Source organism: Tetrapisispora phaffii, chromosome 4, assembly GCF_000236905.1.
Source record: "Tetrapisispora phaffii CBS 4417 chromosome 4, complete genome".
Lineage (NCBI taxonomy): Eukaryota > Fungi > Ascomycota > Saccharomycetes > Saccharomycetales > Saccharomycetaceae > Tetrapisispora > Tetrapisispora phaffii.
Window position 1 is genome coordinate 836234 of NC_016523.1, and position 22839 is coordinate 859072.

Genomic DNA, 22839 nt, shown 5'->3' on the forward strand with positions numbered 1-22839 from the left:
TGTGTTGCCATTTAACATATATGTGTTTGTAATTCTTAGATTATCATAGTATTTATTAAATAAATGATTGAGAATTCTTAAAGTTTCTTTAATATTACAATGCTTCATTAAAATATGAGTAACCTCATCTCATCTCATCGCACAAATAAGATATCCCGTAATTTTCATTTGCTTAAAAAATGGTTCACAGAAGATGATTATGAAACATTCTCCTCAAAGTCAAATTATTTGATGAATTATGATTTAAGTTGTAGTGTATGTTAGATTTTATTCGAATTGAAGCATTCAAGACAGTTGAACTGATGTTTTTCATTTAATAGTAACCGGATATAAACCAACCTTAATATTAGGTTGAATGGCACAGCATACTGATCATTTACGAAAAGGTGAAGATGTATATGTTGCAATGAGTATAGTAGCTGGTGGGTTAGCAGGGTTGACTGCAAGATCTTTAACTGCCCCGCTAGACACAGTTAAAATTAGATTACAACTACTATACAAAAGCATTGAATTGGACCCGCGAATAAAAGTAAACAATAGTATCCTGACTTCTATGATAACTAGGATGTATAAAAAGGAGGGGATATTAGGATTCTGGAAAGGAAATGTTCCTGGTTCTCTCATGTACATTATTTATGGGGCTACGCAATTTGGATCATACACGTATATCAACTCGCTTTTCAGTCATAATCATGTGCTTAATCAACTCCCGTCTCAAGTATATAGTACACTAGTTGGTGCATTGACAGGAATTACCAGCTCTACCATATCATACCCTTTTGATGTATTACGTACAAGATTTGCAGCAAACCAATCTACTCGCAATTTGAGATTATACGCCACAATCAAGGACATTTTTAGGAATGAAGGCACACTTGGATTTTTTAGGGGAATAAATTCTTCAATACTTGCAATAACTCTTTCAAATGCTATAATATTTGGGACATATGAGAGTATAAAGATATATTCTGAAGAACAACTCACTCTCTTAGAGAATACTTCAAGCAATTCATGTTATGTTCCATACAAATTTGCTTACCAAATCTTGAATGGAAGTGCAGGTTCTCTAAGTGGTTTGATATCTAAGCTGGTCACATATCCATTGGATACAATACGAAGAAGGATACAAGTGAGCACGCCGCATTCTATCCATCTTTTGGCCGAACACAAGAACGTTTACAAATCATATTTTAAAATGAATTTTATTGCAGTAGGTATGAAAATAATGAGAGACGAGGGTAAATTATCACTCTTCAGAGGTCTAGGAATAAATTTGATTAAAACAGTGCCAAATTCAGCAATATATCTATACGCTTATGAATATTTTGTATCACAACTTAAGAATTAACTTTTCTATTAGATCTCCAAGAATTTTCATTTGTATAGTTTGTTTAGAGGTGGCCGCCATAATGGCGGTTCTGTAACACCTTCAAAAAAATCTTACCTTTGTGATCAATGTATACCTATCTTTGTGAAAATAATAACAATCGTATAAACCTAACAACTAGCAATGACAACGGTTTTTAAACCATTAATTTGCACTATATAGAAGAGCCATTGGGCCTTTAGAGAGTGTCAACTGTACCTGGCGTTACCCGGATGTAACTTATACAACATAAATTTCGAAATTTCGAAATTTCGAAATTTTCTAAAATCGATGAGCCCTGAGAGGACACTGTGGACAAATGAACAAAATCATAACATCTTCGAGCCTATTTTATCGAGAATGTAGAGCACAGGCATCAAATTATATTGTTTAATGAATAAATTCTACAACAAAATACCTCTCGATAAGATATTGCATAGAGCATGGTGTTGATATTTTTCGTTTTGATAATTCCTCTCATTTGAAATAGTTCATATATTCGCTGTATTTCTTTTGTTTACAATTTTCAGAGGCATGGTTTTCAGAATTATCAGCTTTTTTGCATGCAATGTTAAATTAATAACTTGTTACCTTTTTTAAGTCTTTTAATTCACGGTACGGGAACTATTTTCGACATTGTCTGAACGTTCTAAATCAGCTTCGTCAGTATTTTATATATAATAGCGTCGTTTTTATTTTATTAGTGCAGTTATATTAATTCAAAACTGGCTGAACTAGAGTCTCATACCTGTAACTTGAAGAATATCTGTTTGACGAACCATTCATCACTGAAGAACCAAATCGCTAAAGAAATGTCAAGCAAACAAGCAAAACAAGAAAAAAAGCTGGTAACGTCCAACGATGTATTTCTTTACATTCCAAATTTAATTGGCTACTCTAGAGTTGTCACTGCTGTGTTATCCTTCATGGCTATGCCAAACCATCCAATGTATACGGCTTTAATCTACACTGTTTCATGCTTGTTAGATGCCTTGGATGGTACCATGGCTCGTAAATATAACCAATGTAGTAAATTCGGTGCTGTTTTAGATATGATAACCGACAGATCAACAACTTCAAGTTTGCTATGCTTCCTATCCATTCTGTATCCAAAATACTGTATCATATTTCAGATTCTATTGTCTTTGGATCTATCTAGTCACTACATCCACATGTACTCCACTTTAATCGATGCTAAGAATGAAACCAAGTCGCACAAATCCATTGACGAAAATTCCAACTACTTTTTGAAACTGTACTACTCTAACAGAACTGTTCTATTCATGATATGTGCTTTCAATGAAATAGTCTACGGTGGTATTTATTTAATCGGATTCCAAAAGTACGCCAAAGTTGGCTATTTCTTATTCTACATTAGTCTACCAGGGTTTTTATTCAAGCAGTTCACCAACATTTTACAATTACAAAGGGCTTCTATCATTTTAGCCTCCATCGATGCCGATGACGCTAACAAAGCTAACAAATATTGAGTACGCTCGTGCCAGTCGCTGCCATATCTAATTTTATATACGATTAACTAATATCTCATACCTGTTTCTACTCACAAAACATTTTGTAATATTTAGCAAAACAAGTCTTTATATTTGACACGTTACTGGAATAGCCCATAAAGAGTAATGACACTGTCAAACATATTCCCGACTTGGTCTGTTAACAGATGCTTATACTCCACAAGTGTAAACATTTCCTCCCCCCAACGAATGACATCCTCAAACTCATACAAACATAACTCATGCTGTGTGTGCACCTGGTAGTGATCATAACCCCTCTCTTCTCTCGTGGCTCCCACACACTCACCAAACAAGGTTCTCCAACTTCAAATCACATATACTAACCTGACCTAAGACAGCTACATGACCACATTACCATGACCACATTACCATGACCTCAAGAAGCACAGTCCATGAGGTTGACGAATCAAGTCCCGTTCGTTTCTTTTTATTTAACCCCGGATTTTATTTTATTAATTGCGAGATTAGAATTCTCGAGCATCTGTACGCGCACCTCTAGGCAATCCGTGAAATATGCAATCCGAAACCGTTATCTTTTTAATTATTTGAACATCGTCAACAGAGATTTCCCCGCACAGAGTGCCGTTTTCTCGAGAATTTGTCCAGATCCGGTAATCAATTATGAATTTCTATCCACAAATGTGCTGATGAGATATATGTAAGCATCTCGAAATGTGGACGACAATGTAACAAACATTGGTTTCCGAAGTAAACATGTACATGCACACAGAGCTTGGAGGTGAGTGGGGGGATATTAGGCCGGTGCAAGGTGTACTGTAATTTCGTGTCATTTAGCAACCATCAATTCAACGTCTTCGATTCTTGTTACGTAGAACAGCACCGTGGGTTGCTTGCTTGTAGGTGGTGCCAATGAATGTTACCATACCAGCAGTATTATAAGCAATTAAGTCAAACCAATTGTGTGCATATTACTCACACCAATCATGTGTTGTGTGATTGAGCTCTATTGACAACTTTTGTATCATGATTTTAAGGATCCCTTGCAGAATCGTACCCCCCCCCGCAATTAACAAGGTTATTTGGAGAGCCGGTACAAGGTGCAACTGCCATCCTGCATAATTCTTATTGTAGAGGACTCTAAACCTGTGAGTGTTCCATTGAAGTAGAAATGTTTTTCGTTCATATTATGAACTTGCCATGTTATGCATAATATTAACGTGATATTTCCCGTTATGTTCAATTCCATAATTCCCTGTCTTTTATTGAAATGAAACTGTAAAACAAAAATAAAAACTATATATACATGTGATATTACTAAAATTCGCTATTTTTGCCTGATTCTTGTCTACTTACATTTTATAGATATGTCTTTTAATGTCGAATCTCTTTTGTGCAAAATTATCTAAACAATTTCGAGTTTGGATCAGGAAATATGACAGACGTATTGAACAAACAAGGAACTGCCGATGCTACCGCTAACTATAGTGTTATATATCATAGCTCGGTTCCTGCCCCGGTGCAATATACAGAAAATAATGTGGCTAATAATCAAGCTAAGACGGTTCACGTTGACGCCATTGAGCAATTAGATGAAGAGAACGCCCAGGCACAATTGGTTCATGAATATCCAACAGATCTGCTGATTGATAGGTTTACTAAGTACAGAAATATTATCAAGGCCTTAATAGTTTATTTTTCTGAAATTGCTTACACTCAAGAACAATTGGGTAGAATCAATCAAAAAATTATAGATAAGTCAATCAAATTTGATGTTTTAAACGATATAGACGCTAATTCAAATAAGTTAATGGACCCTTTAGTGAGCAAAATCCCAAAAAAATTGCAGCAACCTTCAACTTTGATGCAAATTACCACTTTGGAGGATTCTGATAAGAAAGATATTTCTTCTACGGCCGTTGGAGAAAATGACACTTCATTAAGTTCGGAAGAGTTAATAATTGGTAATTCTGGTTTCGTGAAATTTGGATCTGGTTCGGTTCAAGATCTTCAGGTCATCTTGAAGAAATATCATTTGTCATTAGCAAGTCAACAGTATAAGATTTCTAAGGAAATAATGTCCACCATCATTCCTTCATTGGAAAAGTTGAAGAAAAATTTAGCATTAAAAATTAAGGAAATAAAGTCATTGCATGATGATTTTAAAACAAATCTAGCCGATCATTTGGAAGTTACGAACAAATTATTAAATAAATTTGTTTCATCAACCCATGTATTTGCAGAAACTGCATGTGAAAATGTAAATGGTAAAGATAAATTGTCCAATGCGGAAGCTGATCCATATTTATTGAAATTGCAATTAGAATTACAATTGAAAAGACAATTAATTGAAGAGAATTACCTAAAATCTGCTTTTATAAACCTTCAATCTTCTGGTATGAAATTAGAAAAGATAGTCTACACTACCATACAAAATTCCTTAAATAAATACTCAGCCTTAATAAACTCAGAAGCTCGTTTGATTATCAAAAACTTATGTCATGAACTAAACGATGGAATTCACTCAAAATCTCCAACTTATGAATGGGACCATTTTATCAGTCATCATCCAAATGCATTTTTGAACTGGAAATCTAGTGATCCAATACCTCAAGATAGGAAATTAACTGACGTTCAATTTCCTGAAATGAAATCGGCACTATCAAAATGTATCAGAGCTGGTCCTTTATTAAAGTCTTCAAGCTTGTTACCCTCGAAAGGTGGATCTAAATCAACAAAAGAAGAAGAAACAGTTCACTATTTCGTTTTAACATCCAACTATTTACATGAGTTTGAAAATGATGGCTTCTTCAAGTCTCAAATTGATGATAGCACCCATCCCCAACCTTTGTCAAAAAACATGATCATTCAACCGTTATTAAGCATATCATTAAATGATTGTGAGGTTATTGATTTTGATGAAGATAGCTTCACAATTATTGCAAAACCATTATTTAATAGCTCTTTACTACTGCGTAGTAAAGTCTCCTCTGATTTAAAGTCGTCAGTAAAAAAAGCAGACGGAAAAGGCTCAAACCCTGGTAAGATAAGAAAATTCTTAAAAGGATCTAATGAAAAGAAACAGACATCATTGACTGTGAAATCCAATTCACCACAAGTAGACTTTGTATTACAGGAAATTAAAGCCTATGAGGAAATGGAAAAGAATAACTCAGAAGGCGAAGATATAAGAGTGCAATGGAAAATCAGTAATACTCTCTTAAATCCTTCAGAACTGGAAATAAAGAAATTTAAAAAATGGATATTTGAGCTTAAATACTTAAGTGCCTTTAATAATAATGTTGAAAGAAAAGAATTCATCGAAGATAGATTAACTTTAAGGGACCAAGCGGCCGTACAAGCAAAAGGTGCTCATGTTGGAGCCTCTAATCACTCAAAATCGAATAAACTTGGCAAAATGATTTCGAATTCGTCAGAATTAGCAGCACTATCTCCACTAACTAATGTTAATACACCTGCTATTGATGACACCGGAAACTTAATAACAATTGGTGATAGAAGAATGAGCCATACAGCCTACTCACATTCTGCTTTACGTAAACCTGGTGAAAGTGCTGATGGAGGTGCTTCTAGATCAATTGGTCAGGCCTATGTATCTTCAACTCCTAACACGATCAGTAGCCCAAGATCTGTTCCGCGTTCCGACTACTTCAATATAGTGCCATCTACATCAGAGGGGAACACAAATTCAGAAGAATCACATTCTGCAGTTCGCCCATATACTAATCAAACTGTCAGTTCAGAGTCCAAAATGTTCTCTAGCACTGAAAAGATGAACCGAACAAACTCTAATGCTACCTCAGCGTCTACCCCTCCCTCGATAACATCTTTAACAGTGGAACATATTAATGATACAGAGAGTCATCCATTGAAACCAATTTTATCCAATAAATCAACAGTTTCACAGGTAAAATCTCAGAAGGGTGGAAAATTGAATTCGTTTGGTAAGTGGATATCAAGTAGAAGAAGTAGTGTTGTTTCTCAAGGTTCAGAAGATGGAAGACCAGAAAATTATATTTCTGAGGCTCCCATTAAATTAAACCAATCCATATATCAATCGTGATCTGCTGAGCAGAATCCATAAAGTAGAAGCATCTATTAATTAAAAATATTTTTATCTATGGCATTAGTCAAATACCTTTTAAAATTCAAATTTATCGGTTTATAGTTGTTGTTTTTTTGACAGTCAAATAATGTTTTAAAAACTATCAACACCTTTTCTTTATATTTTTTATAGTGCTAGTTAACGATTTATCTTATAATTCTTTAAAATTATATTTAGCCTGATATACTACTCTAAAGCAGTTATCTGTGATGATTTTATACTTTAAAAATCATGAAAAATATAGAAGCCTAAAATAATCGATGAAAAATGGAATATTCACTTAATTGTAATTTAGTTTTAAACGTTTTTCTTTCATCAATTTTGAAGAGTCAGTTGTTATGGATTGACTGCTGACTAGTTCTATTCGATGTTTCAGAATTAATAATATTTACTTTAATGGCCTAGAGATATAGGACGCTTATTCAATGAATAAATATGGGCTAAAGTTAAATGATATTTCAATTAAACCAATACAGTCATCTAGGAAGGTTTTATATAATATAGAGGCTGTGAAATCCCCTTTAATTACAAGTTTTGAGAGATGGTCTGGGAAAAGAAAGAAAATTCTGTTAAATAATAAGAACTTCATTGATAATTTCAATTTAGATACTTGGAAATTGACTGATAACATTTTTGCAAATTTACTAAGCTCAGACATGAGATCTGAATTAAGTACCAGAACAAGACTTCCAAAAGATTTCTTGTTACAACTTAAAGCTACTAAAATTGAAGAATCTGAGCGTGAAGATTCAGGCAAGAAAGTGGATTTTCAAACGAGTTTGATACAAAGTAAAATAGGGAGAAATTCATATATACTAAATTCAAAGAAACTAACATCTAAACTACAATTCACATACATGAAATATATACCGAATGCACTACTGCGTAATTATATTCGAGTATTCAATGTTTCTGACATAAAATATTGCGATGAGGACAACATTGAGAAATATCTGGATAACATCAACAGGCTGCTTAAATCAACAAAACGAACTTTAGTGAAACCAGTTGAATTTAATGAAATGTATCTTAAAAAAGATGACATTGTCATAAATTGTTGTAATGATAAGGTCAATCTAGAACTAAAAAAATGATACCAGATAATAACTCGTCCTATTTTGTACAACTTAACTTGGATAAATTTAACTTCGAGTCAAGTGAATTAAACAACAATATACTTGTTTTAAATCTTGCACATGATAAAGATCTTATATATATGATATATAAATATATAGCTTTCATGAACAATTGATGATAATCATCATTCCTTTTTTCGATAAAAATGCTTGTAACGTCATGTCTATTTATTGAAATGAATCGGTAACCCATATAATACTGGTGCGGCTCCATTTAGATACCTGAGATAACAAACTTTTCTTGCGTCACTTAATGCAAGTGAAATACGCTGAGCTCCTTTTCGCTCACCAAATTCAACATCTTCGATAAATTTTATATTTGAGAATAATTTTCTGCTGAACAAATCTATATCTTTGTCTGTCACATCCCATAGATTCCCAATAACCATGGGGCAATTCCCAACTAAATAAGCGATAATAGTACTTGTTGGCTCTAATTTTCCGAAATACTTTATGGACGCAGATGAACAACCAAGTAAAAAACTAGGAGATATCATGTCGAGTTTCATGATTTCTCTAGCCCGTACAAACTGTTCGCCGCTACCATGTCCAACATACACAAATAAATTAGAAGTTCTAAGCATCTGAAGGAATGTTTCTTCGTTAGGCTTGTCATTGCAAAGGAATCTAGAATTTGGAACGGTTGCTTCAATATCAGAGAATTGAGTTTTAAATCTCTCTTCAGTTTGTATCAAGTCACCATTTGGATTCAGGACCATAGATATATTAGTATCGATATATCTCTTATCAAATATTTTGTGGTTATTGTTTTTAATTAATGTTATCAAATTAGAAAAAGAAGGTACTCGAGAAACAGATCTCTTTTCCAGAAAAGATAGGTTTTCAAATGGAAAATTGTGACATACACTTGAAATAATCAGGAAGGTGTGACTACGTTCAAAATCTCCTTTTGCTTGGTGTGATTGGTACTTTTTGATCTCTTCTTCTAGTTGAACAAATATCATATTAATATCTAATTCATCATATGCATTTTCTTCACCATGGAATAGTAGTATATCCAAGACAAAATAAATAAGGTCTTCCAGCATATTCAAAAAAGACTCATTAGAGGTATCGAGTTTGATAAATAACTCCAATATCCACTCTTCCAGTTTAATAAATAATTTAGGATTTCCATATTGTTTTCTTGTGGGCAAATTATCATGAAGAATTTCATAAAATTTAGACTGAAATTCCGTAAAATACTGTTTATTAACTGGACATGGATCAAAAAATGATGAAAATCCGCTGAACCAACTATTATCAATTTTTGTAATTAAACCTTCCATTCTTTTGTCAAGGTCATATCTACTTTTCCACCATTGCTTCTTTTCTTCTTTTGTCGATACATTACTTGTTACCTCCAACGACGTAGAACGATTGCTTGCTTTAATTATTGAATTTAACTCATCTGATGCATCCTGAAAGGTGTAACATTGTGTGTCTAATTCTCTTGAATTTATTCTATTTAAAGGTAGACGGACATGAATAGTCTTATTGGAAGAGGAATCGATCTTTGATAACAATAAATGATTAGTTAGTGGACAGATATCAATTGATATAACATTGAAAACGTCTGAACACGACTGAATGAACTTTTGATAGTCTATTAGTTCATTTATTTTATTTTCGACAATATTAGCATTGCATGTTATCTGCATTGGACTAAAGGAATCGTAGATATTGGACTCAATTTGAGCTAAATCCTTTTCATGTTGCATAGGCATAGTTTTACTTAAATCAGCTAATGCAAAGCATTTTTTTTCATATTTGGTTAACGTATTTTGAAGCTGAATATTCGATATTAGCATTGTTCCCAATGAATAAAATGAATGGATGTCAGCTAAGTCATGGACACTTAAAGCAGAAAGATCTAAGTTATCAACAAATTCTATTGACTTCAATAAAGTATCAATAGCAACCGCTCTGTCGAAATTTTGTTTCATACTTTTACCTTTGGGAGTCATATTTGATGATCTTGGAGAATCACAAATGCCTGATGATATGCTTGATTTTAAGGAAACACCATTATTTAATGATGTTGGAATTTCTTTTTTAGGAAAGGTACAGGATGGAAGTGATGTCACGGAATCAAAAATACTTTTGAAAAAAGGATCTCTATCCATAAGTTTTTGAACTTTCAAAAATGATGCACGAAATTGATTAATCGAATTTAAAATTATCAAATCAGGATAATATAAATCAACAGAATCTATCGTCACATTTTGCAATTTCAAGTTCCAATAAATGGTTAAGTATTTTCCGTTTAATAACTTGTTTGTAAAAAATAATTCAAGAGATTCCAATACTCTTGATGTTTCTTTGTTTCGGTACAAAAACGAAGTTAATGAATTAATATCGTACCGCCCATCAATATATTCGAATGCTGCATTTGCTTTCTGCAGAACTGTATCAGCCAAATCAGGCTGTTCAGACAGAGAATAATACTCATGGAGAAAATTCAAAGATTTATAAATCACTGAAGGATTACCAAGTTGAGAAAGCAGGTGCGAAAATTCTGTAATGTAAAACTGCGAGTCCCTTGATATTCCAATCTTGGTATATTGGTTAACCAAATTAATATATGTTATCGAAACTAGATTTATTAATTCGAGACGACAATTCTCTGTTAAAATTTTAGATTTTCTAATAAGTGAAACAGCTAATTTTAAACTTCTTTTCCCTTCAATAATAGCTTCCTTGACATTATTATGATTCATTTGTAAAATGGATGCTGTGTTGTATAACTTGATATTAAACAATAACACTTTAATATAAGATGGTGCTGGAATATTGTAAGAATTATTAATGTCAAATAATTCTGGCCGAGTTGCTGGTAAGAGCTTTCCAAATAATTCTTCAAATTCATTTTTTTCGTTTAACTGAGATTGAAGCTGCAATTTAACATTCAAGTAATTTAATATTTTATCAATACTATTGTTCTTAAAATCCATACTAATAGTTGATATTTCAATATTCAATAATTTTATCTCTTCTAGCATTCTTAAATTAGTAAAGGAATGTAATAATGAATAGTTTGCTTGTAAATGCAGGTTTGCGTAATAATTATGTTTCTTAATTAACAGTGCCAGTTCTACTGTAAGTGGGTCAAAATTATTGTATGTCAGATAATTTAGTAGTAATTTTACAAAATCATACTCAAATGCTGATATTTTCTCTTTAGAAACTGATTGTACACGTTTTATCATCCATTTATCAATAAAACTTCTCGTTAAGGTACCTAAGTTAGCAGTAGAATGTTTAGATAATTCGAGGTTCAAAACATAAGCGCTCTTTATCAACAATTCAGCTTTGTATAATGCATGGGATTTTGGGGTATGAATATTGATAAATTTGGACATAGCATCTGAGGGCGCATTTAAAATTCCAGATATGCAATAGTAGAGAAGATTTGTTATGTTTGACCATGTTTCATTTGGGGGTATTCTAATAGATGAGTATGCATACAGAACAGCAAGCATAACTTCAGAGCAGTTCTTAAAATGTAAAAAGTCGTTCAATCTCATTTTAGAGAAACAGTGAATATATGTTAATTTACAAAAATTCAGAATTGTAGTAAAAGTATGGTTCTCCAACAAATTATCGATATTAAATAAAAATTGAAATAATTCAAGTCTTAACTTAGTATCTTTTGTGCTCATTATAAATTTAGAAAATTTAGCCAAAAAACTAGAGCATGAGTTAATGTTGTTCTCTAATATGTATCTCCTAATTTCCAGCTTTGCTGCCTTAATCAAAAATATTTCATATGATAGAGACATATAACAGTTATATGTAACTGCAATGATATTAGAAAGTCTCTTGAAATTCCTTGCAATGATAGTATATTCAGTTAAAGAATTTAGTAGAGTTTCTAAAATATTCACCGATGAAATGTTTTTCACATTTAAATTGATAAATTGTATTGTGAGATCAAACAATTTCATAATGAGTTTTGCATTATTAGCGAATGTCTCTAATCGAATTAGTCTCCATATCGAATCTAACTGGTTTATGACATTATTAATTTCAGTTTTTTCAATGCTCTTATTTAGTAAAACTGACTGGAAATACTTAAATATAATTGACAGTTGAGTGTTAGATACACACTTCAACTCAATAAATGCACGGTTTTGTATATTTAAGTCATTTTTTTGTAATTGTGTTTCATGTAAAATATCAGAAATCATTATCTTATCTATATTATTGTTGTACTCTGAATATTGAATATAATATGAATTTAAGTATTTCGAGATATTATCATTAACGACTGAACATCTCAATTGATTGGAAAATGCGGCGAGGGAAATGTTAGTAATGTAATTTTCAAACTTCAGATCATAAGCCTTTAAGTATTCCAAAAATTTCAATCCAAACAATAATTTATAAGGGGATAGTACGTTGTAAAAGTTTAAAATAACTTTCATTAATGTGTGATATATTTTGATTCCAGATAGAGTAGGTTTGGAACGAGACGCACTATCATCTACAGTTTTACTACATATCATATACCTCTTGTCATCCATAAATAGTTTAACAATTCTTTCTGATTCTATCTCATTAAATGATTTTTTTGTTTTCAACAATATCTGTAGTATCAATATTTTAATAATTTGCAAATAATTTTCATTCAAAACAGTGAAATCTACAAAGAGTATATCCCGTGTATTATTAATTTGATCTTGTCTATTATTTGTATTGTATAGTTCCAGTATTTCAACATTGGCTCTATCGAAGTTATTTGAATTTATTAATTTAACAATGCAACTTAAATGTTTTTTAATTAATACTTTTTTGATCTGGTAATTGTGGAATTTCAAGCAGATATCATAGTATTTTTGGATCGATGCGTTAAAATTCTGATTAATTACATTTATGCGAGATATTTGAGCCTCTATATCATTATATGAGATATTTGTTTGAGTTACGCATGTTGTTGTCCTTAATATGTTTTCCCCATTCTTATGGAAAGTATTTTCCATATTTAAATTCGGGGTTGAATTGACATTCATCTCCATCAAAGGATCATCCTGCATAACTAATAAAATGCTCTAGGGACCGATGGGATTTATGGAATATCAATATAGAAGTGAAATATATTTATCAAAAAAAAAACAGTATAATGAATGAAATCAAAAGATCTGGCTATAGCGGCAAACCACAAAGTTTGTAAATTGGACTCCTGTAGTAGATTACGATTGTGATTTCCATATACGTAAATCTTATATCTGATATAAGAAACCATTACGAGTTGACCTATCAAGCAATATCAGATATATATTTACTATTATTATTATTATCATCATTATTATTTTATATATTGGTAAATATAAATCACAAAATATTTAAACCCTAATGTAGCCCTTATGTACCCTAACTAATGTCAGTTATCCCTACTTAACACCTATTTAAAAACTATATTAACCCTACATCCCCTAGGGTTGAGAAATTATTTAGACTGTCATTATTGATTTCGTATTTTCTGAGCATTTTCCCGCAGAGAGCAAGGCAAAACAGGAAAATGACGTTCTTTTTTCCTTTTTCCATTCCTTTTTAAGTTACATCATCGGCGCGGGACATTTCCGGTACAAATATACGCAATAAGAAGAAATGCCTATACAATTTCGAAAAATGTTAAAAAGTATATCAACTTCTTGGTATTTTGAAATTTCAATATAGTCAATTGAGAATAAGTATGTAATATTTTGCAAAAAGGGAAATTAATCAAACATTGTTTATTTAATACTCTGTATAAGTTAATGGATTATTGGTATCTACTATTTAAGAATCACTTTCAATTTAGAGAGAAAGTTTTCATTAGCGATCCACTAGCATTGGCTTTGAATTATAACGATCCAAGGAAGCCAGCAAAATCTGAGAGATATATATATAAATAAATAAAGATTTATATTTATCCAACGATATTGAAGTGTGAGTTCTTATAAATAAGTTTGGTAGTTAAATACCTAGGTTATTGTGTTTTATTGTTGAAATGGTATTTATTAATGACACTCTGGCGTTTGTGGAGAAACAATTGACCAAAATGGTTAGTACCTGTTTATGGGTAATAGTAGCAATGTTATTATTTCAGTTGTTATTAAATCTAATTTTGAAAATTGTTATCGCCAATACGAGCCTTAAACTTGGCGGAATTGAATATTTTTACATGGGATTCTTTACTTTAACGTCCTTAAGGAAAATACACATAAAAACTAATAAATTCAGCGTCAACGTTGATTCGATATCTTTGGAATTTAAGATTTTTCCTTATCTTTTAATCAAAAACATTCTAATTGATTATTATAAACCGAAACATATAACAGGCGTTAATGAACCAGAAGATGAGTTTAAGAAACCGTTCCTTCCGGATGAAGTTGCTATAAGTAAAAAAATTATTAAAATGGTCGAATGGATATCATTCTCCAGAATTCGTATACATCATTTACAAGTTAATATTCATGATGAAAATAATCCAAAAACACAAGTTATCGATGTGGACACTATTACCATCGGATTACCAAAATTCACTACACATCACTTGAAAATTGATCTATTGTTATATGATTTTCAATCCAATGATAAGCTAGATGCCATAAAAGTAATAACTTATTCATTTAGTTGTAAGTTACACCAACATCCAAAAATTCCTGGGAAACTGCTTCTTCTACACCTTGATTGGAGTAACTCTCTGAAAATAACTGATGTAAAAATGCATTTATCTGATAAAATGGTGGAGAATATGGTGACAAAAATGGTTGAGACTAAACAAGGAACAGAAATGAAGACTGATATTAAAAATGAGGGAAAAAATGTTTTTGTAAAAGGTAATTTATCTCATGAGGAAATTGAATCTATGATTAAATCTATCATATGTCCATATAAAGTTATAATTGAAAATTTGAAAGTCATAGATATTAAGTTTGAAAACATAACATTTAAAAATGATTTTTTGAAAGTAAAAATTTCAATATCCAGTACTCAAGTTCGTCTCCAGGCGATTACGGATATCTCTACTTATAATGAATTATTAGAAAGCACATATATTAGCAACAACGATGAAAATTACGACGACGATGTTAATGATAATGAATTTGAAGATGATACAAGCAAACAAGAAATTCTTAATACACAACCAATTGTAAAAAATACACAGAAATCTAAATTTGAAGATATTGAATTGTCGCTTTCCTTCAACTCCATACACCTATCAGTCAATAATAAGTCATTAATTCGAATTCCTATTATAAATATGCTTGTTACGACTGATTTAATGTTGTACTTTTTGAAAAATTCTCACTCATACAACGATTTCAAAATTTCATTTTCTATCAATATTCTTAATCCTACCCTATTTATTTCTGTTGATATGATACAGAAAATGGCGGAATATTTAAACAATACCAAAACAGATCTAGCAAAGGGAAATGATAGTGAATTTAACAATAAAAGCGATTCCATAAGTAAACAAGTTGAAAATAATATAACAACTGATGAGAATCAGTTGATAGAGCAGATAAATATTGATAAAACTAGTCTAAAAAATATCTTAGAAGAAGTGCCAAGCTTCCTTATTGAACTAAATATTTCAAATTTTAATATTTATCTTCAAATATCAAATGATGAGTCTATAAATTTGAAAATTTATGACATTAAATTATTTTTAATCAATAATTATACTGTGATTACAAAATTGAAAAACAGTTCCAAAATAGTACAAAATAAAAATGAATTATTTGAGCAACTACCAATAAAGGATCCCTTAACAAAAGATCTAAATAGTTTTTTTAAGATCATTAACGTTTCATTAGCATATAAAAAGAATAACACTTTATCAACGGCTGAAGTGGTGCCTATTTACCAATTTGAAAGATATGTGGTTATATTGGATAACTTATCTCCAGAAAAAATCACCTCTGTAGCAACGTTAAGAAAATCAGACTTTACTTTATTAGATATTGAAGTTTTAGGGAAATTGATAAACACATATTCTGTTTTGAAGGAATATTCGCAAATGATCAAATCTTCGATTAGAAAAACGAAAAGTAAGTCAGTAAAGAAAAAAATTATTTTTTCTATTGAATGGTCAGCAAAGTTAAGAGTAAAAGATATGTCCTTCTCGGTCCTGATATCAAACTATTTACCTGCCTTACTAGATCCATGTGCAAATGACGATGGAAATCTTTCTGACGTAATACGTGGGTTTACGTTGGTGTTTCATGAGTCTATTTTTGAGGCCAGTAATGTTCAGAGACAGTTGAGTATTGCCAAAATTGAATTAATTAGAGTTATGGATCACTGCGAGGCCAAAAATATATGTGACGATGTGTTTAAATTGGGTAATTTGTCTTTTACTGATAAATATGATGATGTCCTATCAAAATGTATACATAAGGTACGGGTGCCTGAAGTATATCTTAAATTTGATGTGAACTTAATTTGGATAATTTTTTACTTGAAAAAAATTTATGCTGATCATGTAACATTATTAAGGTCGAAAAAGAGAAAAATCGTTTCCAAAGCAGATAAACCATCTAATTCAATCTTACACTTATCCTTCAGTAAAGTCATTTTCGATGTCAATCTTCCTGAAAATGTCTCATTATTTTTTGACATCAAAGATATTTATTATTCTAACCATAACAAAAAATTAAAAATATTAAACATTTTAGGATACGTGAGATCTGTTTATGTTCATGATCTTCCTGTTAATGTTGAATTGCTGAATATAAAAAATATGGTATTTTGTTCAAATAGTCATACAGAAGGTAAAACATTCATAGTTGATACTGAATTAATACGACTACGCACAGAGTATCATTTTAAATTTTATGAAGTTGTTAATAATATTATTTCAACTTTCAAATCATATAAACAACTTGCCTACTCGTTTTCTGACTTATCTGGGTTTCACAGATTTCATCCAAAAGTTGAAAATCCAAAAAAGATACCAACTATTAATATTCGAGCCAAGAAGTTTTTAATTGATGTCGAAGAAGATCCTTTTGAACAAGAATTAGGACTTATTTTCAAAATTGGTGTATTAGAACAAAGAGAAAGATTGGCAAAATTGGAAGAATTTGAAGAACAAAAATCGATTCTAAGAGAATTTGAAAATTTTAATAATAATAACAATGTTCAACCAGATCACAAACAGAATACAAATAGTTTTGAAAATCTTGCAAAACAAAGACTATACGAGTTATTTTCGACATCGTGGATTTCCAGGCATAGAACAGCAAAGCTTAAATTTCATGGAATGCCATATCATATCAAACCTTTTCAAGAGTTTGATAAAGTATACTACAGATTCACTGGCAAAGCAACAACAACGGTGGCTAATTTAGTTGTAAAGGATCTTGACATGACATTAAAACAACCATCATTTCCAGTGGAAAACTTTTTTGATTTTATCCATGAAATGGGCAAAGGTGTTCCAAAGTCTATGTCTTACACCATTTTAATTCTACTTGGAATTGATATTAAAACAAAATTATGGCAATTAAAAATAAGGGACTATCCAGTTCCTGTAATTACAATACCAGATACTCGCACAACTGGTGATCTTGTTTTTGCTGAGAAAATGCCCGGGGATTTGGCGTTAAGAACTACCTTCGTTCCCTTTGTTCCATCAGCGACATTATCAAAATATGCGGAAACTAGTTCTATTTATGGATCTCATGTAATAGGAACAATGAACTCAATCAAAACTTATTTTAACATTCACACTAAGGTCACCTCTAATTCTGGTACAAACATTACTTGGGGTAAGTCTTTCCAACCTGGTTATCAATCGTTAATGATGTGGTTTGACTTTCTAACGAAACCTCAAATGGACCCATCCCCGAAGTTAGGGTTTTGGGATAAGTTTAGATTTTTAGTTCACGGTAGCTGGAGATATGAATTTGGTGAAAATAGTGACTTGAGATTGAATATTAAAGGTGCCCATAATCCATATAAGATTACTGATGACGGTGCTGGTCTTTCATTTTGTTGGTCCGGTGGTACTATATTAAATATCAATGGCGAAAATAATCCACGAGAATTTCTGTTGATTAATTCTGCAAGTTTTAAATTAGTAGTTCCTGATTTTACTGATGAGAACAAATTTGATAAGATTTTAATGAATCTAGAAGGTGGAGTGAAATGGACTTTAGGATTATTATTTGAAGAAGGTAAGTTAGCATTAGCTGGTGATGAGAAACGTTCGACACCAGTGAGACCGCATTATGATGTCACATTGATTAATCCGAAATATGTCTATAATAGAGAAGATTATGATTCATGGAGAGGCTTCAGAAGTAACTTTATACATATGTCATTTGGGATTTATTCGGGTAAAGATGCAAGCAATAATAACATCTATCTTGCACCTTATACAATGAGTCACTTTTTTAAATGGTGGAATTTATTTGATACCTATACATCAGGCCCTATTCGTCAAGGGCCTTTGTTTCCTAACATGATACAAAATAACAACAAATTTGGGCGTTCCTTATTTACCATTAAGTATCAATTATATTTGGCACCTTTGACGATAACACACATATATAGGCATGCTACTTCAGAAGATGATAAAGGTATTCACAGTTCAGTTAAATTTACTGGTATTAAATGTAAAACTAAGTCATTAAAAATCGATCTTCATCAAAAAAGAATCAAACTAACACATACAAATGAAAAACTAAATAAATCAAAACCGGTTTGGAAATTAAGAATGTCAAAGGGTGAAGTAGATTGTGAGGAAGCAGATTATAGACTGATATCTACGACCTTTGATGATGCTAATATTGAAAAAACTATTGCGTCAAGATTAGGTCTGAGGTGTAAAAAAGAAAAACAATTTGCTTCAGAAAATATTAATTCATTAAAGGATTCTGAATGGTACGATATTAATGATTACGTAGACTTAAATCAAATTTCACTAGAAGCTGCTACACCAATAAAAATTGATATAAAACCATTTGTTTCAACACCAAGAATTACATACTTTAGAAAAATTAATGATGAAGGTTATGATGTTAGATATCCATTTGGGGCAGAGCCTTCGCATAGATGTATCATTGGTAAAAATCATCCCGAACGGACACAAGAACATTTGGCTAACCAGAGAAGTATTGAGATTCAAGGCCAAATTAGTGAACTTCAACAAAAAATATCTGAAATTGACAAACTTTCTGAAATGCATCCTGATGATAATGATATAACACTAAAAAAGAATAACTTGTATGCTAAGTTTTCTAATATTTTAACTCGATATGACATGATAGATGAGATTTTGAGCGATCTAAAGATATCAGAAAGCTTACCTTTAGATGGGGACCTTCACTCTAACTTCAACGAAAGTATGATATCAGCCGATTTGAACTCAATAAACGATAATAACAGTCTTTTAAGGGTAAATACACTAAATTCATTTGTGTCTATGAGACGAGGGTCTACGATTGAGGCTAAATCAACCTATGATAATAGGTTTATGATCCACAATGTCACAATCAAAATTGACAATGACATTAAAAATCACTTGTTAGAGTACGCTTCTAGTTCTAGCGAGAGGAGATCGACACAATTTTACTGTACTTATAAGTCTGTAACGATTGTCAAAGAATTACTTGATAATTTCTTCGCTAACACCATACCAGCTATCACCGAATATGGTCTTTTAAACAATGATGAAACATGCACTAGCACTGAATTTATTGAAAGATTTGATGAGCTAACTCATAAGCTTCCAAATGAAAATTATGACTCGATAGATTCGTATCTGATTCAATTAATTTCTCCACAAGTTCAAATCACTTCGGAATGTGAACCAGATACGGCTTTATTGATTACTGCTACTGAGATCGAAACTGGCATTATTGATGTAATGCAGATTATGAGTAAATCTGGAAAAATTATTGATGCAGATGTTAACACAATTGTAGAATCAAGATATTGTTCAGTATCGAAAGAACTCCAGGTATTCACATTGTTCAAGAAAGACATACCGATGTTCCAAAATATGGGCTTGCTAGTACCCTCTGAAGCTGACAAATCTCAAAGCTTGTGTTGGGTTCCATGGCTCCCATTGGAACTGTGTTTTGATGGTTCATTGCTTGATGAGCATATGATTTTGAAAAGAAGATCATTGTTTTTGAGATACACATCTCCTAATCCATTATTTGTAAGTGACAATGCTGCAGCAGACTTTTCAAAGGATTCTCGAGTTGATATTGGTTTTCCTAATCTTGTTATTACCTGTACATCTCAACAGTATAACTCTGTCTATAATATAGCCCACGAGCTAATGAGTTTAGGAACTAGCATGGATGAAAAGGCTGATAAATTATCAAAATTATTATTAGCAGATGAAGTTAGGAATAATCTCGAAAAATTAGACATTTCAGTAGTGGTTAATTTACAACGAAAATTAAGGGAACTTTACTATACTCGTGAATTTTTGAAAACATATGATACTAAACTTTATAAAAGTACAGAACAAGAGTTGACCTTAGAAATACAGGCAACGCAATTAGAACTATCCGTTCTTATGTCAGCAGTTAAAAGAAATTATGATAGTATCGGCAGTGGAAATAATTCCAGAAAATTATTAAATTGGAAAGTTAGCACTGATGAATTGATATGGGAGCTATCTGATTCTAACAACAGACAATTCATAACCATTGGCCTGGGACCGTCATCTTTCGTCCGTTCTCAAACTGCTGATGGATCGAATAGTAATGTAATTTCCATCCAATCTTTGCAAATTTATAATCAACAGCAAAAACTGGTTTATCAACAATTAATTGCTCCATTTGAGGACAATCCTCATTATACCAAAGACATGCCAATGTTGGAAATATTTTGGTTATTAAGTTCGCCAGTTGGTGGTATATCAGTCTTGGAGGAAATGATAGTTTCATTTCAACCAATTATATTTAGAATGGATCATATTACAGCTGACAAGTTAATGAATTATTTATTTCCAAAGAACGAAACAGCAGATTCAGCAGGCGCTAGAACACTTGTTAGAGAGCATCACACTGCGCAGATGTATAACACTTCAGAGGCTAATTCAGAAACTCAGTCGTCTAGTCCTGTGTCACCTGTTTCAGAAAGGAGTGGGGCTGATAGTATAACATCAGGTAAAACAACAACTGTTAGGGAGATGAGAAAGGTTTCCTCAACATTTATTAGGCCAACAGAGGAAAGTATAAATGAAATGGTTAAGAGATCTGGAACATATATTAATATCAAGTCTGTAACAATCAAAAAAATGATGATGTCGATTTCGTATAAGGGCGCGCATAGTGTTTTGACAAATGTTGATGATTTAATTGTAAAGGTGCCAACTCTACAATATCATAATAAGATTTGGTCTAGAGAAGAGTTATTCTCTGCTATTAAGAAAGATGTAATTATGGTTGTGTTACAACATACCGGTAACATCATAGGAAATAAATTCATTCCCCATAAAAAGGAAAACAAAAAGAAAGTTTCATTGGAAATTTCTAAATTATTGAAATCTGGCGATGACAAAAAGAATGCTCCTAGCAAGAAAAGTTCATATAAAATAGATCACCATTCTTTCCATACATCAAAACAGAAACCACCTGTGGTTAATATAATAATCGAGGAAGACGAAGATGGCGATGAAATTAAAGCATTTTACCCAAACGACACTACAAGCAATGATGGGTAATTACAAATGGTTCAATCAAATTATCGAACGTTTATTTTGAGATTGTTTTGACAAACCAGCATATCTGATAATGTAATAAATTAAATAGAGTATGGACATTTTTATCCAATATACATATAAATATGTATTTATAAATAAGTGAATGTTATACTTATTGGAATGGTTGATATATTATTGTTTAAAGTATTAATAAAACAAAGAAATACGATATATTGTATGTAGGTATAAATAAACTGGATAATTGATAACAAGAAGTTGAGGTGGGGATATTAGAATCAACTTTGGAATATTTACCAAAGAAACTTTACAACTTATTAGCTTGACATATATATATGAGCAATAGCTTATAATACCTTCTCTTCAGTCGAGGGTAGCAGATAATAAAATATTAAAAAAAATATTCTTTATGATACCCGCGGGGTTTGAACCCGCGCCTCCGAAGAGACCAGGACCTCGACCTGGCGCCTTAGACCACTCGGCCAGAGTACCAAAACGTTGTAAGTACTAAGTCTAATAGTTATTATTCATTACTGATTTGAAAATTTATAATATTTTGCGCCGATTTATGTAGTGAAGCCAGTTAGTTTGGATGCTTTTGAGCATGGTACTGCTAATATAATTGGCTATATGATGCTAGATTTTACCTCTTCAGGAAGTTATTGGAACAAAGTGTCAGGAATCTTGGATTTATAACAGAAGTTATGGTATCTATGATCTACTAATTTGTCAGAATTATTGTAGTGTATGTGACAGAACTAAGAGTTTATGACACTTTGAGTCCAGAACTAATAGATCACTTACTAATGGAAAGAAGGTCTAGAACAATCTTTCAAGTGGTAGGTGAAAATTTCTCACTACAATGTAAATGGCTACGTGATAAACACAGATGTACAATACAGCACTAAAGAGCCTAGGACGATGAATGAACACGTACGCATGTTCATTCAACTGTCAGATTAACTCATATATAAGGAGGGCATCTAACTCTATATAGAATAGTTTAATTACACTAATAAAAGATCAATCGATTATTTAACTAT

General features: G+C 31.7%; 6 protein-coding genes and 1 non-coding gene across 7 annotated transcripts; 5 read left to right on the forward strand and 2 right to left on the reverse strand.

Moving 5' to 3' along the window:
* Nucleotides 1-355: 355 nt before the first annotated feature.
* TPC1 (thiamine transporter TPC1) lies at nucleotides 356-1348 on the forward strand (the record flags this gene model as incomplete). The annotated part of the gene is made up of 1 exon (XM_003685417.1): nucleotides 356-1348. The coding sequence occupies one exon, from the start codon at nucleotides 356-358 to the stop codon at nucleotides 1346-1348; it is 993 nt and encodes a 330-aa protein (XP_003685465.1).
* An 830-nt stretch (nucleotides 1349-2178) lies between these two features.
* Nucleotides 2179-2856, forward strand: PIS1 (CDP-diacylglycerol--inositol 3-phosphatidyltransferase; the record flags this gene model as incomplete). The annotated part of the gene is made up of 1 exon (XM_003685418.1): nucleotides 2179-2856. One exon carries the CDS (start codon nucleotides 2179-2181, stop codon nucleotides 2854-2856), a length of 678 nt encoding a protein of 225 aa, XP_003685466.1.
* A 1435-nt stretch (nucleotides 2857-4291) lies between these two features.
* TPHA0D03990 (uncharacterized protein) lies at nucleotides 4292-6940 on the forward strand (the record flags this gene model as incomplete). The annotated part of the gene is made up of 1 exon (XM_003685419.1): nucleotides 4292-6940. The coding sequence occupies one exon, from the start codon at nucleotides 4292-4294 to the stop codon at nucleotides 6938-6940; it is 2649 nt and encodes an 882-aa protein (XP_003685467.1).
* Nucleotides 6941-7407: 467 nt separating this feature from the next.
* Nucleotides 7408-8076, forward strand: RRG8 (Rrg8p; the record flags this gene model as incomplete). Its single annotated transcript, XM_003685420.1, has 1 exon — nucleotides 7408-8076. The coding sequence occupies one exon, from the start codon at nucleotides 7408-7410 to the stop codon at nucleotides 8074-8076; it is 669 nt and encodes a 222-aa protein (XP_003685468.1).
* A 206-nt stretch (nucleotides 8077-8282) lies between these two features.
* On the reverse strand, nucleotides 8283-13154 carry ESP1 (separase; the record flags this gene model as incomplete). The annotated part of the gene is made up of 1 exon (XM_003685421.1): nucleotides 8283-13154. One exon carries the CDS (start codon nucleotides 13152-13154, stop codon nucleotides 8283-8285), a length of 4872 nt encoding a protein of 1623 aa, XP_003685469.1.
* Nucleotides 13155-14110: 956 nt separating this feature from the next.
* Nucleotides 14111-21799, forward strand: HOB2 (Hob2p; the record flags this gene model as incomplete). The annotated part of the gene is made up of 1 exon (XM_003685422.1): nucleotides 14111-21799. One exon carries the CDS (start codon nucleotides 14111-14113, stop codon nucleotides 21797-21799), a length of 7689 nt encoding a protein of 2562 aa, XP_003685470.1.
* A 407-nt stretch (nucleotides 21800-22206) lies between these two features.
* Nucleotides 22207-22288, reverse strand: TPHA0Dtrna8L. Its single transcript has one exon. It is a non-coding gene; the product is annotated as a tRNA-Leu (tRNA).
* Nucleotides 22289-22839: the final 551 nt, after the last annotated feature.